At 43.9% G+C, this 22,002-nt stretch overlaps 1 protein-coding gene across 2 annotated transcripts in view; it reads right to left on the bottom strand.

Annotated features, from left to right (window-relative positions):
- SKAP1 (src kinase associated phosphoprotein 1) overlaps positions 1-22,002 on the bottom strand; it is a 164,198-nt gene that overhangs the window by 125,677 nt on the left and 16,519 nt on the right. Inside the window, exons 3-4 of one of the 2 annotated variants that reach the window (XM_026071857.1) lie at positions 20,045-20,070; positions 5,148-5,264 (exon numbers count right to left, since the gene is read on the bottom strand). In XM_026071857.1, the coding sequence (XP_025927642.1) occupies positions 5,148-5,264; positions 20,045-20,070 (143 nt within the window). The remainder of the gene's footprint in view (positions 1-5,147; positions 5,265-20,044; positions 20,071-22,002) is intronic. The other variant, XM_026071856.1, reaches the window with a different exon arrangement.

Genomic DNA, 22,002 nt, shown 5'->3' with positions numbered 1-22,002 from the left:
TGCGCGCCCACCAGCAGCCCCAGCGGGCGCCCCCCCGCGCGCCCACCTCCACGCCCAGTGGGCGCCCCCTGCGCGGCGCGTGCCCCCCTGCACGCTCACCGCACCTTGCGCATCTGCCAGCAGCCCCCGCGCACCCACCCCGCGCACCTGCACCCTGCACGCCCACCTGCACCCTGCCCGCCCGCCCGCGCCTAAGCAAGACTGCGCACTGGGCACCCACCTGCACCGAAGCAGTGGTGCAGCCTGCACGCCCACCTGAGCCGAAGCAACGCTTTACACCCACCCAGGGACCCAGCTTAAGAGTCCAGCCTGCGAAAGGGTTTTCAGTGAGGTCCATATTYAGGAACTGATTACTAAAAGTTTAGAAGAGGTAAGAATGTAGGAAGTACGGGGACACACAAAAACAGAAGGTGCAGTGGGACATGCAAGGACTACCTAAAGGCAAGGAAACACCTATCGTTCAGAACATCACACACTCCAAGGAGAGGGGAATCTGTGCTCTAACGCACCATCGGAAGAGAAAACACTACACCCTAAGAGGGGAAGAAAACATTCAGTAAGGCACAGAGGCTAAGTGGAGGCCTGTGACGAACAAGGCAAGAAGCTGCAAAAGAACCTAGAGAATCCCCCCCTGGATTTCCAGGCTAACTCTCTAGAATCTCTTTTTGAGGATAATTCATACAAAGCTGTATTTTACCTTTTCCCCACTTGGTTGTATGTAATAAAAGGCCAAATGCAAGGAAATGCAGCCTCTCCAGGATGCAGATGGGTTAAAAAAAATAACATCCCTTTACAGTTTCTAAACCTACTCCCCCCCCCCTTTAGTATCATGTTTCATTTTATCTGCCCAGCCACCCCCCAGAGCCACTGGGGCGCAGTGAAGTACCATCTCATCTACCAACATCCACCTTTTAAGATAAAATTCATTTTTAGCAGATTTTTAAAAAGCAGGGGGGATTTTTGCTAAAGGATTTGTTTTTCCTTAAGACACTCAGAACTTACATATTTAAAAAAATACACACGCAAACCCACAAAACTAAACAAGCTGTAAGTATGTTTGCCCAAACTGCTCTGCTGACATGATGGAAAAATCTTGGAAGCCAGAGGCAAGATTTCTTACCCCAAAGAACATGCCTAACAGTATCCGTAAAGTACATTTCTGTCACTGTGAGTTATACTGCCCTTCAAGTGCTAATGTACACCTGTATTACATAAAAGAAAACATACTGGTGCTTATTTTGCTGCAACACCAGCAGCGCAGGTGACAGCCAGGCATAGGGACAAGCCCCCAGCGGCCATCACCTCCCCAGCGCCGCGTGATCTCACTGCGACACGAGTGAATCACTGATCCTGGCTCATGCCTTGGCTTCCCACCAGAGATTAGATGCTTCGCAATGATAGCAGCTCTGCTAAGGCGCTACAGGAAAACCAAAACTGCCTCCCAGCAGCAGAGTTCAGTATTAAGAGGTACCAGTCCTCCCCCGCAGGAAGCTATGGTATCTACCTTACACTTCAGTAAAATTCAATCAATGGACATTGGAAAATTAAGTGATCTGCCAGTTTAAAAGACAAAACATTTTTAAAAGTCTTCAAGTGGTCTGAGCAGAATACATTACATGGGAAGTGTCTCATCAGAAGTACTTATCATTATAATAGTACTTAGCACTTTTACAGTGCTTCACAGCCTCTCAGCACAGTACAAACATTAGCTTCTTAATCACTCATTAGGGACGATCCTATAGAACAGGGCTATGGCTCATTGAGTAAAGTCATCCCCAACTCACAGTCCCTCTTGCTCCCTCCACCAGGGACAAGTTTAAAGGTTCTCTCAAATTCCCATGGGAAGTTCAGATCAAGCAAGGAAAAGACAGTTCAAAATGAAAATGAACAGTCGCAGTGTTCCCCTGCTTCTCCTTTTCATATAGCAAGGAGAGGCAGAAGCAAGCATCACCTCAGCCAGAGAAATCTGCTTCCATTAAAGTCTTGGATTAATAAACTTGGAAAATTCAGAAGGCWTGAGATAACAGCCTTTAACAGTTTGCTTTGGGCTTACGCCTAAGGACACAAACTCGTTGTTGCAAAACAGGGCTAAGATCGAAAAAGCCACAGGAATGATGAGTATGTTCCTAAAGCTGGCCAATTTATTCTTCTGGCCACAGTTAGATGGATTACCCCCATGCACAAGCCACCTGTGCTGCCTGAAAAGTAGCAGCTCTCGGTCACTTGTCTGCATTACAGCAGCACCCCGAGAGTCCATCATGGTTTGGGCACTGTGCTAACACACAGTAACAGAGTGCCTGTTACCGGGAACTTGCTGGCTAAAGGACAAGATGACATGCAGAAGCGAAAGGAGGCACAAGAAAGGTGAAGGTGCRCCCACTCCAGGAAGCCAAGGCAAACTGAAGAGAAAAATCAGTGCGTGCAAGCTTAAAGCTTTCTAATTTTCCCACAAGAATGTTCTAATTCAGAAACCAAGGCTGTTTGATGCACGCTTCAGCTGCATCCACTTCTCATAAGTAACATTTGGAACTCTCATTTGACTGACTCCATACTCTTAGATAAGATCATGGTGCCTTCTTTCAGGTTCCCCACTAGACAAGCTGCAAGCTCTCTTACTGAGAGCCCATTGAGGAAAACATTGCCTGGACTGGCTTGCCCAAGTCACACCAGGGATCTACATCAAAATATGGAGGGATTAAGTGTCCTGGCTCCTGGTTTCACACAATGTCACTAGGTCCCGCTAGAGCCCAGCTCTCAGGAGAACATCACAGTCTCTCTGCAGGGGAGCTGGGGTCAGTCACGAAGGTCTAGCAAGTCTGCCAGTTTCAAYAGAGATGAACTGATAGCTTAGGCTTTCTGGAAAGTGATGCTTCTTGGAGAGACATGGCAATGTAACAGTTAAGGAGAGCAGCAACTTCTTAGAGACTGTGCTTAAGGTAATATTCATGACCCCATTCCACTTACAATTAGGGTGAATGAAGAAAAGACACCAGGCAGCTGCAGGAATGAGGGCAGGCAATGTCTCATCAAGTCCTAGCATGCATGACTCTTCGCGATGTATCCAAAAGCATGATTTGAGAACATGATGTGGCTGGTACCACGCAGGTCCAGGAAAAGGTAGAGGATATGACCAGCCTTCATATGAAGTTTGCTGTCATCTAAAATAAGGGGCTTTATGAAAAAAAAGCAAGTAAACAAAACCAAGCAAACAGAAAAAACAACCTCCTCAAACAAAACAACTGATAGCAAGTCATCACAAAAATTTGAACCCCACAGGAAATCACAACCATGATCCATATCCGTTTCAGTGGCAGACACAGAAAAATTCATTCTGAGGGTGCCTCTACAGACCAAGGCAGGGCAAAAAAAGGTTCCACCAAAATCTTGTGTTCAACCTCTTCCCCCTACTCTCAATATCACCAGTTCACGCTACCAGCAGTATGAATTTAATCAGCCAAAATTACTCAACTTTCATCCAAAATGAGCACACAGAGTCAACCCTACGATACGCTATTATTCTAACTCTTACCAGTTAGAATTTCCAAGAACAACTCATTTTAATGTAACTGGTCTCAATGCCAGCTTTTTCCCCTCCTTTTTGTAATAGAAAAACTATATATGTTATCAATCTCCTTGCCATTCTTCCATCTGGGCATCCTTCCCTCGAGCCTGGCATTTCATTTGTGTCTGAAAACTTCCAGTGGTGCCAAGTGTTTGCATACCTTGCAAGTGTTATGTCAAACTCTGCCCCTTAGGGCTGCCAAAAACCACTCAAAGTTAGCAAAGCAAATACCTCCTCAGACAAGCTTAATAAACACACCAGGAGAAACCTTAGCCTTCATAAAGACATTGCTTGCCTGATGAGGCCAAGCTTGAGGTCTTCAGCACCCTTTCATGTCCCATTTAGTCCAACATCCATTATCCTTGTCACACATTCTCCATCCACACTCTGCATAAGTGCATCATATCTGAACGCACAGATTCCTTAAAACAACCAGTCCCAAACTCCACACCTCTTTGCTTGCTGCAATCACTTGCTAACTATCAGACCAACCTTGTCTCTAATCAGTCTAAATGAAGCTATTTTATAGCATGAATCAATACATATGGCAGATATGCCTAGTGCTCTGCACTGCGCGAGGAAGCTAGCCTTGGTGCCCATCAGTTCTTACAGCCTCATCCCAAATAAATCCTCATTTCTCTGCGTTCTTGACTGATGACTTCCAATTCACTAACAAGAGTGGGAGTATACATAAAAAAATACATTGAACAGAGAGAAGTGGAGAAGAAGAGGGACTGAAACAGAAAATGAAACAGGAARGACAAGGGGGGAAAGCAAGCAAGCATGGGGGAAAGTGCAAGGGAAGTCAAAGAGAAGGAAGAAACAAGATCTGTGGGAAGGGGGAGATTGAGAGTGAGACCAAAGCAGTCAAGCCTTCACAAGGGACCGAAGATAACCCCTGAGAAGATCAGAACAATCGCAGCTCTKTAGGCTTCAATTTCAATAGCACATCACATATCCATCACTGCCAAACCACCACTCACAAGCAGAAGCAAGCATCACAGCAGCTTTTTGTCCAGAAGAACCTAGGCTGACATTTAATGCTCTGGAAGWTGCCCTTGGCCTCCGCCTGACAGTTCACATCCAACACTTGGGTGGGAACACTTCTATGCTCTCCACAAGGGGAAGTCCGAAATTCCCAAGCACTAGAAGGTCCCAAACTGAGGCAATATAAGGTGGTCTAATTTTCAAAGGGTTTGGAAAGACAAGGTTTGAAAAGACATAGCCCCTTTAAAGTGTGAGGCTGAGCGCTCACCAAGAAACACACCAGAATCACACAGTAACTTTGGAAAACATTAGTCATTAGGTCAGATTCTACTCTTTCCCAGCACTGTCATCAATTCAAAACAAAACAACCAACTCCAGTTTGCACTGAGAGGATCAAGAAATACATTTAATTTCAGCAATACGAAATTAAATTCAGGATCACCATGAAGTTTTAGTGGTTGATAAAACAGATACCAGTCAACAAAAAGCAAAGAACACCAACATTATGAGATGGATGAAAGACAACAAGGTAGTAGTACTGAATTCCACTTACCCTTCCATCCACTTCACTCAAGGACTTCAGAAAACAGTGACTTACCATCGTCCTGGAAGTCTGATGGAAGTGAAACGTCAGACGTCATGGAAGGGGCCAAACTCCAGCTCTGATTTTCATCAGAACTGTCCCGTCCAAAGCAAGCATCATGCAGATCCTCTCCTAGAAAGGAACAGAGAGCCTACTTTTAGTGGAGAGTACACATCCCCAAACCCAAATCTTCCTGCCTACACTGAAGCTTATTTCCAGCTGGTTCCAACCTTCCACTGAAGTATTCTGCAAAATCCAAAACCCCTTTTGTAGGCATAAGGCCAGATTCACCATTTAGGACCAGAGACATATTCCTGCTCCAAGAACACTCATGCTGCATATGTACAGACTTTGCGCTTGGAGAGCATACAAGCAGGAGGTTGCAAATATCAGTCTTGGGGCCAAAATACCAGAGATATGTTCAATTCCTTGCTCTTAGTGTGTGACCTCTGGGTAAAGCATCCATCTACAAAATGGAGGATTATACTGTTTCACTAAGATGAAGAATCTTCCTATATTGTAAGAAAAAAGGTTTGAGATCCTCAGTTGGGGAGGAAATGATTCTCTATCACAGCAGACAGTCATGTACAAATTAAGGGAAGCAACATATCTGTGTGTGGAGGCAGGAGCTATTACCTCCCCATGCTAGACATTTCATTGCATTTTTCTGTGAACAGACATTTTACTAGGGAATTTGCTACTGATACTGGATTTTATTCAAAAGGCAGTTAGATACTACAGTGACAGACACCAATACCGAATTYTAGTATAAATGGGATGCAACTAGTCTACCTGCAAAAGAAAATACTACTCAGCCTGAACACAGCAGAAGACTGGTCTTTCAAGCTTTTGCCTTGTTTCCTGAATACACACAACCCCAGACTGCTGATAAGGGAGGCAAAGACAGCTGCTTACTCATTCAACACACAACAAACAGCAAGAAAAGTGGGTTTTCAGCTGATTTTAATTGTGCTCAAACACTAAGTTCCAAACAAGTTTTATCTCAGCAAACACAGGGACTGCATCCCACAGCTGAAATCAGGTGCTGATGAAAGGGTACCAAGGCCCTGGAACAGAGGGTTGCAGCACTCATTTTCCCACCACCACCACGAAACACAGTGGGAGCCCTAAAAAATTTGCAGCTGAAGAAAGATGTGATATAATATTTTGGAGGGTTTGTTTTCAACATCCCAGGTCACAACCTTGTCTTGATTTGTCTGAGCACAAAGTTCTCAGAGACCCCAGCTCACGCATTCAAGGACAGATTTTCAAGAAAACGCCAGTTCTTCACCAAAAGCAATGACCTGGCCATGAAGAGTGTAGCACACACAAAACTATCCTCTCACAGATCAGATCCCCAAAAAAAGTCACACTGGGTGCCAGACACTATAATAATCATCAGCCAGATTATCATAAACTGAAAAGTCTTGAAAAACTAAACTGAAAATTTGGCTTCAGAAGATTTACCAAAGGCCTGTGGGGGTCAGTGGTAGAACAGAGCAGCTCCCAGCAGTTTGTCCTTTCAGCCTTTACAACTTCCCTAACAGAAGAAAAAGCCAAGAAGCAACATGCTATAATCAAGACTTTTGCTAACTCCATGCTCACTTGCTTCCAGCAAGCCATCCCTGCATGCAAATGTGTAACACCTGATTCATGAGAAAAATTAAATTCAGAAGATAACTTTCTTCCTTTTAAGAACTGCATCATTCAGGATCTGCATTACAGATCTCTCCTGCCACAAAAGAAAACTGTAGGTCCCAGGGCACAAACAGGCAGGCTTTGATTCCTCCTGCAAGATCAGACAGCGCGCAGAGCAGGCACTGCAGCAGGCCCCTTCCCACAGACTACTTCTAAGTCATCAAGAATGAGCAAAAGCAAGATTATCTATGCTTTCACAACAAACGGGAATACATGCACCTCCCTCAAAAAACAATTATGGGTTAAAAAGCAGAGATTGAAATCTTCTCCTCCACTGGACAGAATCCGGCAAGTCAAGCACATCCACAAGCAAACCCCTGACCGACTGACCTTGGCTATGTCGTTTCTGTGCTTTGCTTGTGTGCGACAAGGGGCTGTTTCTTCCCTGTTTTACTGTAGCACTTTGAGATCCTTGAATAAAAAGGCTCTAGAAGCCTATATAAAAAGCTGCTACCAAACAGCAACAGCTCATTGTCATAGGCAAAACGCAGCGTTCATCCTAATGAGGAGCCTTCGTAAGTGCCGTGCTGCAGCGTTGCGGGCCTGACTATCTGCAGTGATGTGAAGATGCCAGCATTTTAAGACAGTTTCTGTGAGCCCATTCAGCCCTGATCCGTTAAGAGAACATTTTCTTTCAACCAAACTGCATGGTATTAAGAAAAACAGGCTTTTCAAACAACCATCAAGGTAACAGGTGCTCCCTTATAACGAGATACAGGTGCAGCATTATTGCGATAACGAGCAAACTGTTTATGGTTTCCGAATAGCAGGAGGCAGCATGGCACAGCACAGGCATCTCGCTGGAGAGGAACGGATCACGCATCCATGCATGCATGTGGTAAACCATTTGGAACAAGAGCAAGGGCCCAATCATGAAAGTTGCTTGCAAGAATAAGTCACTGGCTTTAACAGCAGGAATAGCTGTTCCTCCCATAAAGCACGTGGAAGAATCAAGCCACAGGTCTATTTTGTGGATGTATTTTCCAGGCAGTGTTATATCATGAAACAACTTAGAGAGGTTGTCACCACAAATATGTTCTTCCTTGCTACTGGTTCACATTTCCCACATGGGAATGGAAACTGGATTTTCACATGCATATGCAGTCATACACTATAATAACCCACTCAAATATGCACAGGCACCAATACGTACATACATGTATCATGCCAAGCACTATGGGGATCCGAATTACACGCATTAAGGCAATACAAATCAATACAAAAGCATTTTGTTTGCTTTAGGATCAAGAGTGTTTTCAAACCTTGCCTTGAGATTTAAAACCAAAAAAGATTAACAAAAAAATCTCTGCAATGTAGCTACTTAAAACAAATCCTATTTCCTTTCCATTTCTATTTACATTATGAGAAAAAACTTCTTGTGCTTTAATCCACTTCTCCATAAAGTTTATGGAGCAGCAACAGCTAGTTGAGTCCAAGCAGAAAAAATAACCAACAACTTGTCAGGGGCCAAGCTATTGTTCTCAGTGAAGAAAAAACTCATTAGCTTTTAATGAAAAGACAGGGAATAAAAACCAAATGGCACAGAACCCCAGCAAATAATTACCCTGCACCTGACGCAAAGCTGCTCTTTCTTCCTACTCAAATTCTCAGCAAAATTCCCCAACTTATCACTCTTTGGAGCATGAACAAAAGCAAGATTGATTCTAAGGAAAGAGCAAGAGGTTTTCTTGGGCTTACACCCCATCCAGGGCCTCCCCTGGCACTGTCCGGCTACCACTGAGCACACTAAATACTCCGCTTTCTTGCTCCATGATACTTGCGGCACAGAAAGAGAAATGAAATCATACCAGATATCGGCTCTCTGACATTTTCTGCAGAAAGTTTCTTGCATGGCAGCRGAAAGAGAGGCTCGAAGGCATGATGTGCAATTAGCACAGATATAGTGCTTTATACATATTGACTCCAAGCAAATTGGAAAAGGGATGGATTGAGTCTCTGGTGACGGGAGTGTCCCTGGCAGGAGAGGCGATGGCAGTTCAGACCACAGTGACTTTGGACAGAAGCCCGTCAGTTCAGGTTGCCATCAGTTAGGAGGTCTCTGCAGGACAGCCCGTAGAAATCGCATGGGCCGGGCAGGGACACAGCTTCTGGCAGAGCCTCTGCGTTTGGGGGAAGAGATGGTCAATAGCCTTTTAGCTGCTCAGATCTGACAGACTCACTTGAAGCTCATGCTTGCACAGCACATGGGAAGAGTATGTCATACAGCTACAGGTAATGCAGAAAAGTTACCAATAATGCAAAGAACCCAATTAAGCATTAACAGGAGTCCACAGCAGCACAAGCAGGGCCTACTGGAAACACACAGCAAGTCACCATGGCCAGGAAACACGCTGTTACTCCCCTCTCCACAATCCAAATGCAGCAAATAGCTCTCTGCGAGGAAGGGAATAATCCCAACCTACCCTTTGTACTTGCTTTGGAGTCCTGCAGCTACGCCAGAGCTGAGACAGGACCTGGCAGATGACAGGTCTTAGGATAAGAGCTAGAAAAACCTCAGTTCTCATGCTAGTTTTGCTACAATGCTGCTGCAGTGTCAGAAGATGCCTCTGTGCCCATCTTGCCTTCTGCACTGTGGGGAGAGTGACAGTTACTCTGTTTCAAGTGTAGAATCTCTTATGGAGACCTCAAAACTCAAGAACAAATTCCTCCCACATAAAAACTGGTGAAGAAGTTCTCCTTTCCTTAAGCTGCAGTTTGCCCATCAAAGGGGAGGGGGAAACACAGTGCATCCTGGCACTCACAGGAAGAGACACAGTCTAAATAAGTGAAAGGGTTGGGTAGTGGGGGGAGGGTAAATCAGCTCCAGTAGCTTGTTAAGGAAACTATAATTAAGCTTGCTTTGCATTCAGTGAAGGTCTCTGTCTAGGTACCTAGAGTTTCATTAAGCATCTTTTTAGATCATAAGAAAAAAAAAAATCAATACCAAGTAAGTTCCATTTACACTTTTATGATAAGCTAGTTCATGCCAAAGCGGAAGTAAAATCCCCAACTCCACTTAATATTCAAGGAAACAAAGTTCCTGCTTTAAAGTAATGACTCCTTAGTATCATACTACAAATAAAGGTCTCTGATCCAAATCCCATCTGCCTTCATGCTCGACAGTGTTAATATCTCTAGATTTTCAGGGACTAATTTAGCAGTAATGCATTTCCCAAAGCAGAGCAGTAAAAGTATTATCAATACTATGGTTTAATATCCCTTACTACAATCACTCGCTGAAATTATGGAGTATCACATGGAAACACATCAACAGAGATGCACCCACACAGTAAGTACTGCTCATATGTAAATATATTATAGTTTAGCATTTGTAATGTTGTAGTTAAAGCTCTGTCAACATTGCCATTATAAATTATATACCTTTTTAAACACATTTATGTGCTAGAAAATGTATTATGTTTCTTTTTTGAACGCCTTAAAGGCTTCATCAGCTCCTAAGTGCCCRTTTGGATTTGTGTGGTTAGCCCCTGTGATTAATACATGAATAGCTGAGGTTTTGGTGGATGCAGGTTTTTTGCACCTTCATACAGACTACTGAATTCCTCCTTACAGTGCCTGGGTAACATCACATCTGCCTGAAAGTCCCATGCTTCCTTTTTTGTTTTGCATCACTAATATGCATACACGTCCTTCCTCCTCTCCCCAGGCTGTACCAACAGAAGTATTATTAGAACTACGTTAACAAACTACAAGGAATAAAAATTTTTTATCTACAGATCTCAGTGTTTGTGCTACTTAATAAATATTTGCTTGGAGAGAAAGACTACACACAGAGGCGGAATAACTTTGGCCCTGGCTCACAATGGAAACGAGGCTGCGGCGAGAGCAGGACCCACCTCTGCTTACGCTGTGTTTTATCAGCGGGGCAGGCTACCTCATGGCATGAGGGTCAAAAGCAAAGTGCGGGACCTCCTCTCACACAGGAGCAGCCCATTTATCATTGTTTTAAAAGTGTCGACCCAAACAGGTCTTGGCCAGCTGACAAGTGAATCCAGTCCAAGACTAATTTTGTTCGCTCACTAGCCAGCTTTTTGCTAATTACATGTAGTAAAAGCAAATTAATGGTCCACTAAAAATGCCACTTATGTTCAAGACCAACAAGAAAGTGGAAAGCACTTTTGCAGAAGGCCCACTGCTGCAGTGCTGGCGCTGCTTGCGGCGAGCCCCCTGCGGCCTCTCCTCCGCAGTGGATTTGGGGGATGCAATGATCCAGTGTGCCCAGCAGGTTGGGCTGCAGCGCGCAGCATCGGACTGGGGATGCGCAGCCACCTCCAGACAGCCAGAAATCCTGCACACGCCGCCAGCCAGATCTTAACCCGCTCATAGGCTGAGGGAAAGAACGGCAACAAACTTCCTGGGATTAATAAAGCCAATCAGGCAGGAGCCAGGCAATGTATCAGTGGCAGCAGCCTTCCTAAAGGATGGACAGACAGGGAAATACCAGCTTTCTACCTGGGACACAAAACCAAAGCCTTGTTATAAGGGGCAGGGAGGAAGGAGAGGAAATCAAAACCCTACAAAGTCTGAGTTTTGGGGGGGTTTTTTTGAAAGCAATTCAAGTTTTCCAAGTCTCAGATTTAACATAATAAACCCAAAGGTGGCTGGAAAGCTCAGAGTAGGCTGGGGTTAAATTATTTTTCTTCTCTGTCACATGGTAAAGAAACTTTTTGACTACATGAAACAGAATAACCTGGAAGTTATTAATTCATAAACCTTTAAATCTGACATGCAGGCATTCAACCCAAAACCTTCCCACAACCGATTTGGGGGTTTATTTCTAAACAAGAACAAAAAAGTGAAATAAATCCACCCTCCACACCCACAAATACCCTAAAACACCCCCCCACGACACACAAGTGTGTCACTTGCCAGCCTTGCCTGAAATTGTCCTAGAGCAGCTCAGTCTAAGAACTGAGCTCATTCTTAAGAGCCTAAATTTCCACTAAGTTTTGGGGCTTAGCTATCCTCCCCAAATCCATGATGAAACAGAAGTTAAGCTCACACTGCAACTCTATTAGTCCTTATTTTCTAATCCCATGCCAGCCCCTCCTGTCCCTCCTCAGCTGAGCTCTCCTCTCCAGCTTTCTTCCCTTTTCTTCCCATTCGCTCTCCCTCCCCCCAGCTCCTCTCGCAGCCCTTGGCACCCTTTCAGCCCAGCCACCGCCTGCTCTGCCGCTCAAGTGGGCGGCAGCCGCACRCAGCAGCTGCCTCACAGCACACTTCAGTCTTGCTAGGAACATGCATGAAACCCTGCAAAGCAGAAAATTCCCACGGGATGTAAACAAGCAAACAAGATTCATTCTTTCATTTATAACCTAGTAACATGTTAGTGAAATACAAAGCCCATCCAACATGAGCAAAACCAACTCAAAACAGCCAACAGTTTGTATTTCTGTCCAGTAATATATTACCCCTCATGAGCCTCTTGGCCAAGTCTTCATTTTAAGAATGGGGAAACTGAGGTACAGGAAGATCACATAGCTGCACTTTGGTTCATCTTCTGAGATACCAACTCTGCTAGGAAGACAGCAAAACAGCATCTGAGAAGCTGGGCCTCAGGCTTGTGCAATGCAATAATTTACAAAGCACTTCTGCAAATACAACTTGGGATCTAAAAAGATGTCAACATCATCAGTACCAAAGATGAGACTGCAGGCCAAATTATATTTTGAGTAATATCCATTGCAGCATTAGTAGGTTCAGCTATTTTCTTAGCTGAAACCCTTCCAAGCGAACAAGGAATTAACAGAACTAACCCACCAGGGAGCAGGAGTTTAGCGAGCATATTCCAATGACAAGACACAAGGAGGCTGTCTTGCCCGTATCTACAGCAATTTTCACYGTTAAGAAAAAAATAAAAGTATGGACAGTGAATGCAAAGACAAGCGCCTACAGCATATACTAGAATGATATGCACTCTAGGGATTGGAGGAGATTCCCATTAGGCATTTAATGATAATGCAAAGGTTTATTTTACAGCTCTGTTTCAGGATTGAGGCTTAAAGGGCCGAATCACTACTTTATAGATGATTTGTATGGGGTTGGTGCTCTACAAACCAATGCAGCACAGAAATCATTGCAGGGAGGAGGTGGAGAGTGACTCAAAACTCCAGATCTGAGAAAGCTGAAGGCTTGGAAAAGCCAGGATTCAACACTGCATTCCTAGCCCCACTCCTATGTTGAGCAAGGCCTGTGCTAGTAGAAGGCACTGGTTTTCCCACCAGCCGTCCCCAGTCAGGCTCAGACCCATACAGGGCCTTCCTTTTCCTAAGGGCTCAGAGCCCCGTTAAGGGCCAGAACAGAGGATTTGCATCCTTTTTTCCAGCAGCAGACCCTCTCGTTCCACAAGTGTTTGCCCGCTGTGAGAAGCTCAGGTGATGGTATACGTGAACACTCTTGTACTCCCAGTGGAGCAATTTCTTGAACATTGCTTTGTGCTCATGCAGAGTAGAACACCACTTGGGCTGCGTGTTCATCTAAGCACATTGCAATAACCCCCGAGACTTCTTTATAAAAAGAAAGCTGCAGCACATTCCTATTACCCAAACAAGTTCAAAAAGCACAGAGGGTTCATTTGAGAAGGCTCTATCTCCAAAGCTGCACATCAGGCAATTTAGACAATCTAATAATTAGAGTATTTTATTAACTGACCAAAGTGAGAGCAATAGAACTTGTTAATATTTAACTTACTGGGACTCCCCAAACTGCTGTATATTTAGCATCTTTATTGACATTTTTATACCTTCCACTTTACGGTACATTGCTTTATTCTTAAAAGTCTGGTATGCTACAAACTTCTCCAGGGAGGGAAGCATGGCACCCTGCATAAATATGAATAAAGAGGACAATCTCAGCCCCAAAGTCTTACAATTCAGATGGATTTCAAAAGAGTTACGAGTAACTCAGTAACCTGAACGCTTTTTGATTAATGAGTAGAGATCTGAGAAGCATCTAGTAATCCAAACCAGAAACTTTCTCTAAGTTTGTAGGTTTTAAATCAATGTGCTGTTTAAAAAGAGTTCAAAAGCCCTCATTAACCTACTTTTTCCTCAATAAAGGTCATGAGAGTTTCCACATCAGCTACAGAATAACCCACCTAACTGCTAGTTATTACGTGGTCTTTCAATCCTATTGTAAGTTCTGATCATCATTTGCTGGCTCCAACAGCAAACTGATAACAATAAGCCCAAGTTTTTAACTGAATGCAAATTTGCTTTTGGCAGCTTTCTTTTCCCCTCCCTATTCAGTTTCATGCAATGAACACACCCAGAAAGAGGAAAAACAAAACAAACATTGCCAAAAATTTTCAAGAAATGAGGGGAAACCTTTTTATTTTTCCCTGTGATACAGCAATATTAGCTTCAATCAAGTGCAAATATTTCCCTATTAATTACTGTGAGCTCACGACCCAACCAGCTAAACATATTCACATCCAACACAAACAAATTCAAGGTTGCTCACTGGAACAGTCTGGGGGCAGCAACTTTGTCCAAGTCCGCTCTGGGACAAGGCTGGACACGAGCGTACGAGTGCTCTGTCACGTTTTTGTTGCTCTTTCTGCCCAAAGGGTGGCGCGTGCCTTTGGGGCAGCCCAGAGCGGGCGCTCCCAGGCCAGGCGGAGGGCAGGGAGAAGGGTGAAGACAGGCAAGAAACAGCCTGGTTGTGAAAGCCTTCTTCAGTTCATTGTCATAAGGAATCTATCTGCTCCCAGAGACACTGAACTCCCAATGCCAATTCCTCTTTCTAGCTGGAATAACCCATAGAACACTCAAACTTTGCCTAGTCTTACAGATCAACAGAAGTAAGGGGTTTTGTTTGTTTGAAGTTGCACTATTTGGGGGGCTCGGTTTTTTTGAACATTTGAAATGCAATAGCAACAGTTTCAAAATTGCACATGTATATATGTAAATAAAAATGCAAATGCACCTCCATACAGCCCTTCCCACAGCACAGACACTCGCCTCCTACCTACAACATTTTCTGAGAGGAGTATTCTGCTTTCTCCTATAATAGTTGTTTGCCTCAAAAATTTGTGCATGATACCTTAGGTAGCAGAATAATTTATAAGTACATCTAAAAGTAAAGCTGTGCAGCTGCTCAGGGTTTGCAAAACTACCAAACAGGAGGGATTTTACTGCAAAAAATACTGTCTCTATTCAGATTAGTTTGCCCAGAATATAATACATACAACAGAGGCAAAGAACTGCATGCTCAGAGCTGCAGGAAGCAAAGCTTCATTGCTGATAAAGGGAGCTGTCAGAGATGTTGATATTAAAGCTTTTCTTTTTTAAGTTAAGGAACATATGCCTTTGTGTATATTTTATTTTTCATTAATTAACCCTGTTCCACATACCACCCAAACATCTTGGACTTTAGAAAGCATTCTAACAAAAGTTTTTTTGTTTTCTTTTTGTCTCTATGTGTTATGACATTTCGAGGTTTGTAACTGGCACTCATGTTTATAAAGCAGGAAAATTCCACACATGGCGATAGAATAGATATTTTAACAATGTTACAAATATTGTCAATTCAATATTTTTTCCCTTGCGTTTTCAAACACATCATAAATCTAGACTAGGTTTCTGTGTATGAACCCTGCTTACCACTGAGCTAGAGTCCTTTGGCATGAACACAAAGAGGGTTTTTTTTTTATAAATAAAACTTAGTAAAATCACTATGCACTCCATTAATTCAGGAACACTCTGCCTCAGCTTCAAAGGGGATCCTTACAGTAAAGATGGTGTTTCTGCTGCTTTAATGATTTGCTACTTGTACTTGTCATAACTACATGAACCAAATATGCAATACCAGGGAGCAGTGGTTTAGGGAAATGCACAGTTCCGTCTTCCATCCAGCTCCGCTTCAGTTCAATTCAATAGATTTGAGGCTTTATATAGAAAAGCTACTTCATAAATCTAACACTTGAGGCCTTTGTATGATGCCAGTTAATGAAAGAAAACTGCACGCATGCCTCGGGTACACATACCTCATGCACTGCTACGACATCCAACCCCGTGAACAACCGGCGACCCATGAAATACCATGTATCCGAGCCAAAGTAAGTAGGGCCGACAGAGGTAAAACGATACACACTTCATCTAAATAGTATATRCTATAAGATAAGTGGCCTACTAAGACTTTCCACAGTGTTACYTACTTAATACTTTTATGGGACATGAAGGCTCCTGATTATTAAGCCATGTTTTATCCCAGCTCGTCCTCTACCCCCACCTCCTTGCCCCACAGTTGTAATTTTTCCTCCCTGCTTCAAGGAGGAGACAGTTTTTGTAGTTAAGGCACTGAGCAGGGAGAGCCAGGAGATCTGRACCCAGTTCCTGGATGCACTTGTAAATGCTGTGCTACCTTAGGCATATTCCTTGATCCTCAGTTTTCCTGAACTTGAAAAGGAACAATAATCCTTGTTCTCTATCATGTTTTGACTATTTATGAATACTTCAGGGAACATTGCCACTCAGAAGTACCCACACAGCACTTCAAACAAAACTGTCTGGAATGAATTTTTGATAGGAAAACAAAAAAGTTATTGCAAGCTCAATGAAAATAAATCTGTTCTTTTATTCACCTATTCAGGGCTGTTTTCTTCAAAGAAAAGTAAAAAGTCATTGCCAGCAACTGCATCCACTTTACGTTTAGTTTTCTAGTGTGAATGAGTCCTTGGAAGTTGAGTTTTCCATGCAACACCTTGGCAAGGGGACATCCACGCAGTATGGAGGCACAGGTACCATAAGAGGATTTGGAGGCACTTTTTTTTCCATTAGCCCCAAGTTGGAGCCCTCAGTGGGAAGGGCAGAGCTAGATTTGCACCATCTCTGAAAGCCTGTGTCTTCAAGCACAGAGTATTTCAGAGTGACCTTTGCACCCAAGGACCTCAAAGCACTTTATAAACAAAGATTTAAACCAATTCAGTTCTTCCAATGGCCACATTGTCTTTTTGCACTTGCCCATCTCCATACACATTTTGGGTCTAGGAATAGGGAAACTGAAACACACCARTGAAAATAAAGTTACTTGGTGCAAAGAGACATTACAGCAGAGCCAAAAACAGAACTTTTAACCCTGATTCAAAGCTCTTATTTAGCCATGCAACTACCTTTCATTTCTTCTTTAACCCTTCCTTTYGCATTGCTCCCCATCCCTCACTTCTCTTCCCAAATAATCATCTCCTCTTCCCTCCTCCCTTTATTTAATCCTAAATTCCCTTGCAGTACCCTAGAACAGCCTGCTGCCGCTCCCTCAGACCGTTCATTTCTGCTAAACCAAAGCTGTTGCAGAACATTTCCCTGGCACCGAATTGTAAGAAGAGATAGAAACAGCAAAAAGGAGCTTAGGGGAAGGGGTAAAATCAACCCAGATCCCATGTAGATTTTCCTCTATCAACTCTCCTTAGTTCTGTTTCCACAAAGGGGAGGCTTCTGCAAGACAGCAAGGGCATGCACGTATAAAGCATATGAAGTGTACAAAATGCCCCACACAGGCAGTCAGCCCTCCTCCAGAAGGAAATGAGTCACCTTTTGCTCTGTTCAAACAGCACCTAAGGAACAAGGCAAAAATAAGGTATAGCCRCACCCTACCATCAACATCATCACTTGGTGCATATGAATTAGGCATGACAACTCAACCCACAAGTCTTACACTGCTCAGTTACATCTTGCTGAAATTGGACTGGTCTACTCAACTTACCACAGAATCACAGAATGGTTGAGGTTGGAAGGGACCTCTGGAGATCATCTAGTCCAASCCCCCTGCTCAAGCAGGGTCACCTAGAGCACATTGTAAAGGATCGCATCCAGGCGGGTTTTGAATATCTCCAGAGAAGGAGACTCCACAACCTCTCTGGGCAACCTGTTCCAGTGCTCTGTCACTCTCACAGTGAAGAAGTTTTTCCTCATACTCAGATGAAACTTCCTGTGTTTCAGTTTGTGCCCGTCGCCTCGCGTCCTGTTGCTGGGCACCACTGAAAAGAGTCTGGCCCCATCCTCTTGACAYCCTCCCTTTAGATATTTGTATACATTAATAAGATCCCCCCTCAGTCTTTTCTCCAGGCTAAACAGGCCCAGCTCTCTCAGCCTTATCATCAAGACCCACACTCCTGTTCCATATCTCCCAGCAAGGAGAAATTTATATCAAAAACAGTTCTATTAATTTCAGTCAACACTGGATGCCAACAGGTTTTGATAGCCCAAGTTGTTGGTGTTTTGGTCTTAATACCTGCCAGAAGAACTCCAGCACAGCTCTCAGCTTAAGGAGCTCTAACCACCTTTACCAGATGTGGTCACAAGTTTTGCTTACCCTCTTTAGAAAGGCTGTTTACAAGATGTCTTCCAAAGAAAACCCCCAAACTTCTCAGAAGCAGCCCTTCCCTTTCCCTACCTCAGCCTGTTAAAGTGCATTGGCAGTACAACTAAGCAGCTAATTTACTCCTGCTTTTTGTGATCCTCTTACCCATATGTCCAGGCACTCAAGTTGTTTTTTCTTTAAACCAAATGCCACACTGTAGCTTTCCRGCTCTTTTCTATTCAACTGGCATCAGGTTCTTGTCCTACCTCTCCTTCCCCCAGCAGGGCATCAAACTGAAACTGGGGCTCTCAAAGTGAAGCCCAAGCCCCTCTTAACACCCGAGGTGTCCTCCTTCCTTAGTATGTTTTCTCAGGATAGTATCAGCTTCCCCAGTGACCTAGGGACAAGTTTGGAGAAATCTACATACCCAAAGACCCAAGTACTTGCACAGCGATTCCTAGCAGGCGTTTAGGTGAGCTAGGCACTTCATTTACAAATCTATACGCGGTTCTACAAACCAATCTTCCTAATATTACTTAGGCTTCTGACTCCATAAAACACAGAATATCTCAAAAGCACAAAAGGATCCCTCCTCTACCCTTTAAATTGTATGAACTTTCAAAATTAAAAAAAAACTAATTTTGAGCCCTTTTATGTGTTCTAATCCTTTCTCTCACTCTCTTTTTTTAATTTTGAACACAGCTGTCTGTTGTACTTTCTCAAATGATGCCAGATGCTGGGTTCATCAACCAAACGCACGAAAACAATGGTTTGAAAGCAATTAGAAGCACCGAGGCTGCACCAAGGCTCATATTAAAATGTGATAACACTGCTCTAGTGGGAATTGCAACGCTGCTGCATTTCTGACATTTCTGTGCTGCCAGACAGACAGGATGTGCTGGAAGTGGGCCCTGATCGAGGAGGTAACATACTGGAATTTATTTCTGGAGTAAATGAAGGATTAGCTGAGTTGGAACACTCGCAAGGATTTTTATGATGGCCCCAGCTCCCATCTTGTTCGAGCACTGGCAGATCCTTCTGTTTGTACTCATATATCAAAATTGTTGCTTAAAGAAAAAGAAAAAAACCACAGAACCACACGTGTTATCTGAGGCCTGGTTGTGCTCAATGCTCCAGCTCAGGAATCAGAGCTGGACGCATGGGTTCAATGCAGAGTAAAAGGAGCTCCAGGTCAGCTCTAAGGAAAGATACATCCATCGATTGTCCTGGATATGCAAAAGTAACCCTTGAAACAGCTCAACGTGCAGGCACTCTGGAAAGTTTAAATCATCACCTGYGTTATTGCAGAAATGAAGATCAAAGTCACAACCGGAATCTCCCATGTCATTAACAGACATAACAAGAGATGGTCACAGTCCTGAGAAATTTACTGCCTGACCATTTGTCTACACCTGGAGACATGGATTCAGTTTCAAGTTGGGGTTGACACAGAACAACAATGACCGGAAGCAACTTGCTGAAGTTTACCCAGAGATAGGGATAGTTTCTGCTCCCAAGTCCATAGCCCTAACTGCTGGAATATGCTGCCCTTTCTGAACTTTAAGGATTTTCTGGAGACCAGAAGTTTTGCAGAAAGTTTTCCTAGGCCTCTCCAGAACAGTACTTCTATGTCAGCACCACACATTTTTAATTTACTCTCAAGTCTAAGATTAACTCCTGTTACTCAGGAAGAATGCTAACCTGAACTCCTGCTATAACCTTTACTGTGGCTTTGCCCCACTCCACCCCTAAGACCTGCCATGCACAGCTATACATTCAGTTTAAGCTTTTTGCTGATTTTGCACAGGAAACACCACACAACCAGTCCTCCCCTGCTTCCCAAGCAGGTAACGACAATGAGAAAGTACCCTCCTTCCCCACCAGTCTGTACTCACCCCGGGGCAGAAATTCCAAGTGATACCTAGAAGACAAAAAAAAAAAAAAAAGACAGGCATAAGCATGCATTATTTTCTTAATGATTTGTTCCAGCCTGATGAATAAGTGACAGATGGGAAAATTATATTAGACATGCTGCCAGAAATCCAGCAAATGGTCAAAACATTTTGTGCAAGAAGCCTCAAGAGGCAATGCAAGTCCTATAGATGCTAGCAGGCCCCCATGACATGCCCTGCTACCTACAGAAGCTTTTTCACTAATCAGATCTCCCCTTCTGCAAGGGGTACAAAGATGCCCGGTTTTCTTTCATAAGAATAGGCCTCTTCCTCAAAAAGGAGRCTTACATGGGCTTTCCCTTTGCAGCCTTAACTTCATCTCATACCTTCCTTACAGCAAAGCCATTGCAGAGGGGAGTATGCACACTGCCCATTTCAGTGTTCTGTTTGCAGAGACCAACTCTGTGTCTGCAACTTTTGTGAAAGCAGGTCACCAAGAAATTCAAAAGAAAAAGAAACACTTGCACCCAGATATCCTGATCGGCTTTAGCATCTTCCCTCTGCATTTTCCTATTCCTTTACTCATCCCCTTCCTACCCTTCCTTACATACCAGCTCTCTACTGCTCTGGTTTGCAAACTTCTCCATCCTGCTGGATGTTCTCCTCCATTCTAGGGGACATACTGTCCCCATTTAGCAGCGTAGGAAGGTCACAGAGCCAAGACTGAAAACTCCCCCTGCAGAGCCACAGAGATGAAAGCTTGCAGGATGAGTGTTGTCATACCATACCACCTACTCATCCTATGAGAGCATCTAAAAGCCCAAAGTGCAGGACACACAGGGGGACAAGCAGTACACGACAAGCAGTCAGGCACAGAGGATGTAAGAGTGAAGCAGCAAACAGGCACAGGCTCATGGACTGCCAGATGTAACCCAGCTTGAGAAACAACCCCGTGTCATATCTACCAGAGCAGGAGTTACCTGCCCAGGCAGTTTATTCAGTCCATGCCTCATTCTCCAGGCCCCTCAACTGAGTCCCATTCCCTGCCCAGCAAGTAGCTCAAAAGTATGTCCAATCATACACACATTATTTCTGTTAAGAGGGCCAGACATTCACATGTAGACCCTTCACAGGAATGGCTGTGCTGAAAAGAAATCCTCCATGATTTCTTCATCTCTCACACTTTGAGCACATCTTGGGCTGACATCCGCATCATTTTGATAAAGGAACAGCACGGGCAAGCTTTGGAAACAGATCAAGGATTGGGAATAAGCCACAAAGTGACCCATTCACAAGCAAAATGCATAACAGAGGGTTGGTCTATAGGCATTAATGGCAAGAATCCAGTATGTAAAAATCCAATCAATTTGTTTCCTCATTAAAAGCTTTCATGAAGAAAATGATTTAACACAAACATTCAAGCAACTGACACAGATTAATTAGAAAACAACAACAGAATTCTGATTAAGGGCATAATATTTGACTTGTTTGGTTTGGACAAAAAAAGAAAGTGTGCACAGACAGAAGAAACTTTCTTGAGCAGGGGATCCCACTGTGATAAAGAACGGCTGTATTATATTGGAAAGAGCCACACCACTGCTTGTAGCCAGAAAGGGCTGCATATACCTCTGGGCTTTTGGATGCTCTTGGCAGTGGTCCCCATTTTTATCAGGGGTTCTTCACTATGGATCCTAACGCAGCTATATCCCATCTCCAAAGCCCAGAGAAGTGACACAGCCTGTTCAAGATCAGTGGCGTGGCCGGAAAGGCCCCTCCATCCTTTTGTTTCCACCCAGTCTTAGTGTTATTCAATGTTTGCTCTGTGGTAGTTTTTACAGGCCAGCTAAATTCAGACTGCACTGCGCAAAGCCCTGAAGTCCTCACGCATAAGGTCCCCACATCTCCCTCAAGCCTCCGTGCTCTGCTTGCGCCCTGGCAAAGAGAAACCTCTCTCCTCTGGG

This window comes from Apteryx rowi, unplaced genomic scaffold, assembly GCF_003343035.1.
Source record: "Apteryx rowi isolate R43461 unplaced genomic scaffold, aptRow1 scaffold_331, whole genome shotgun sequence".
In the NCBI taxonomy this organism is placed as follows: domain Eukaryota; kingdom Metazoa; phylum Chordata; class Aves; order Apterygiformes; family Apterygidae; genus Apteryx; species Apteryx rowi.
This window is presented reverse-complemented; position numbering and strand designations above follow the sequence as displayed.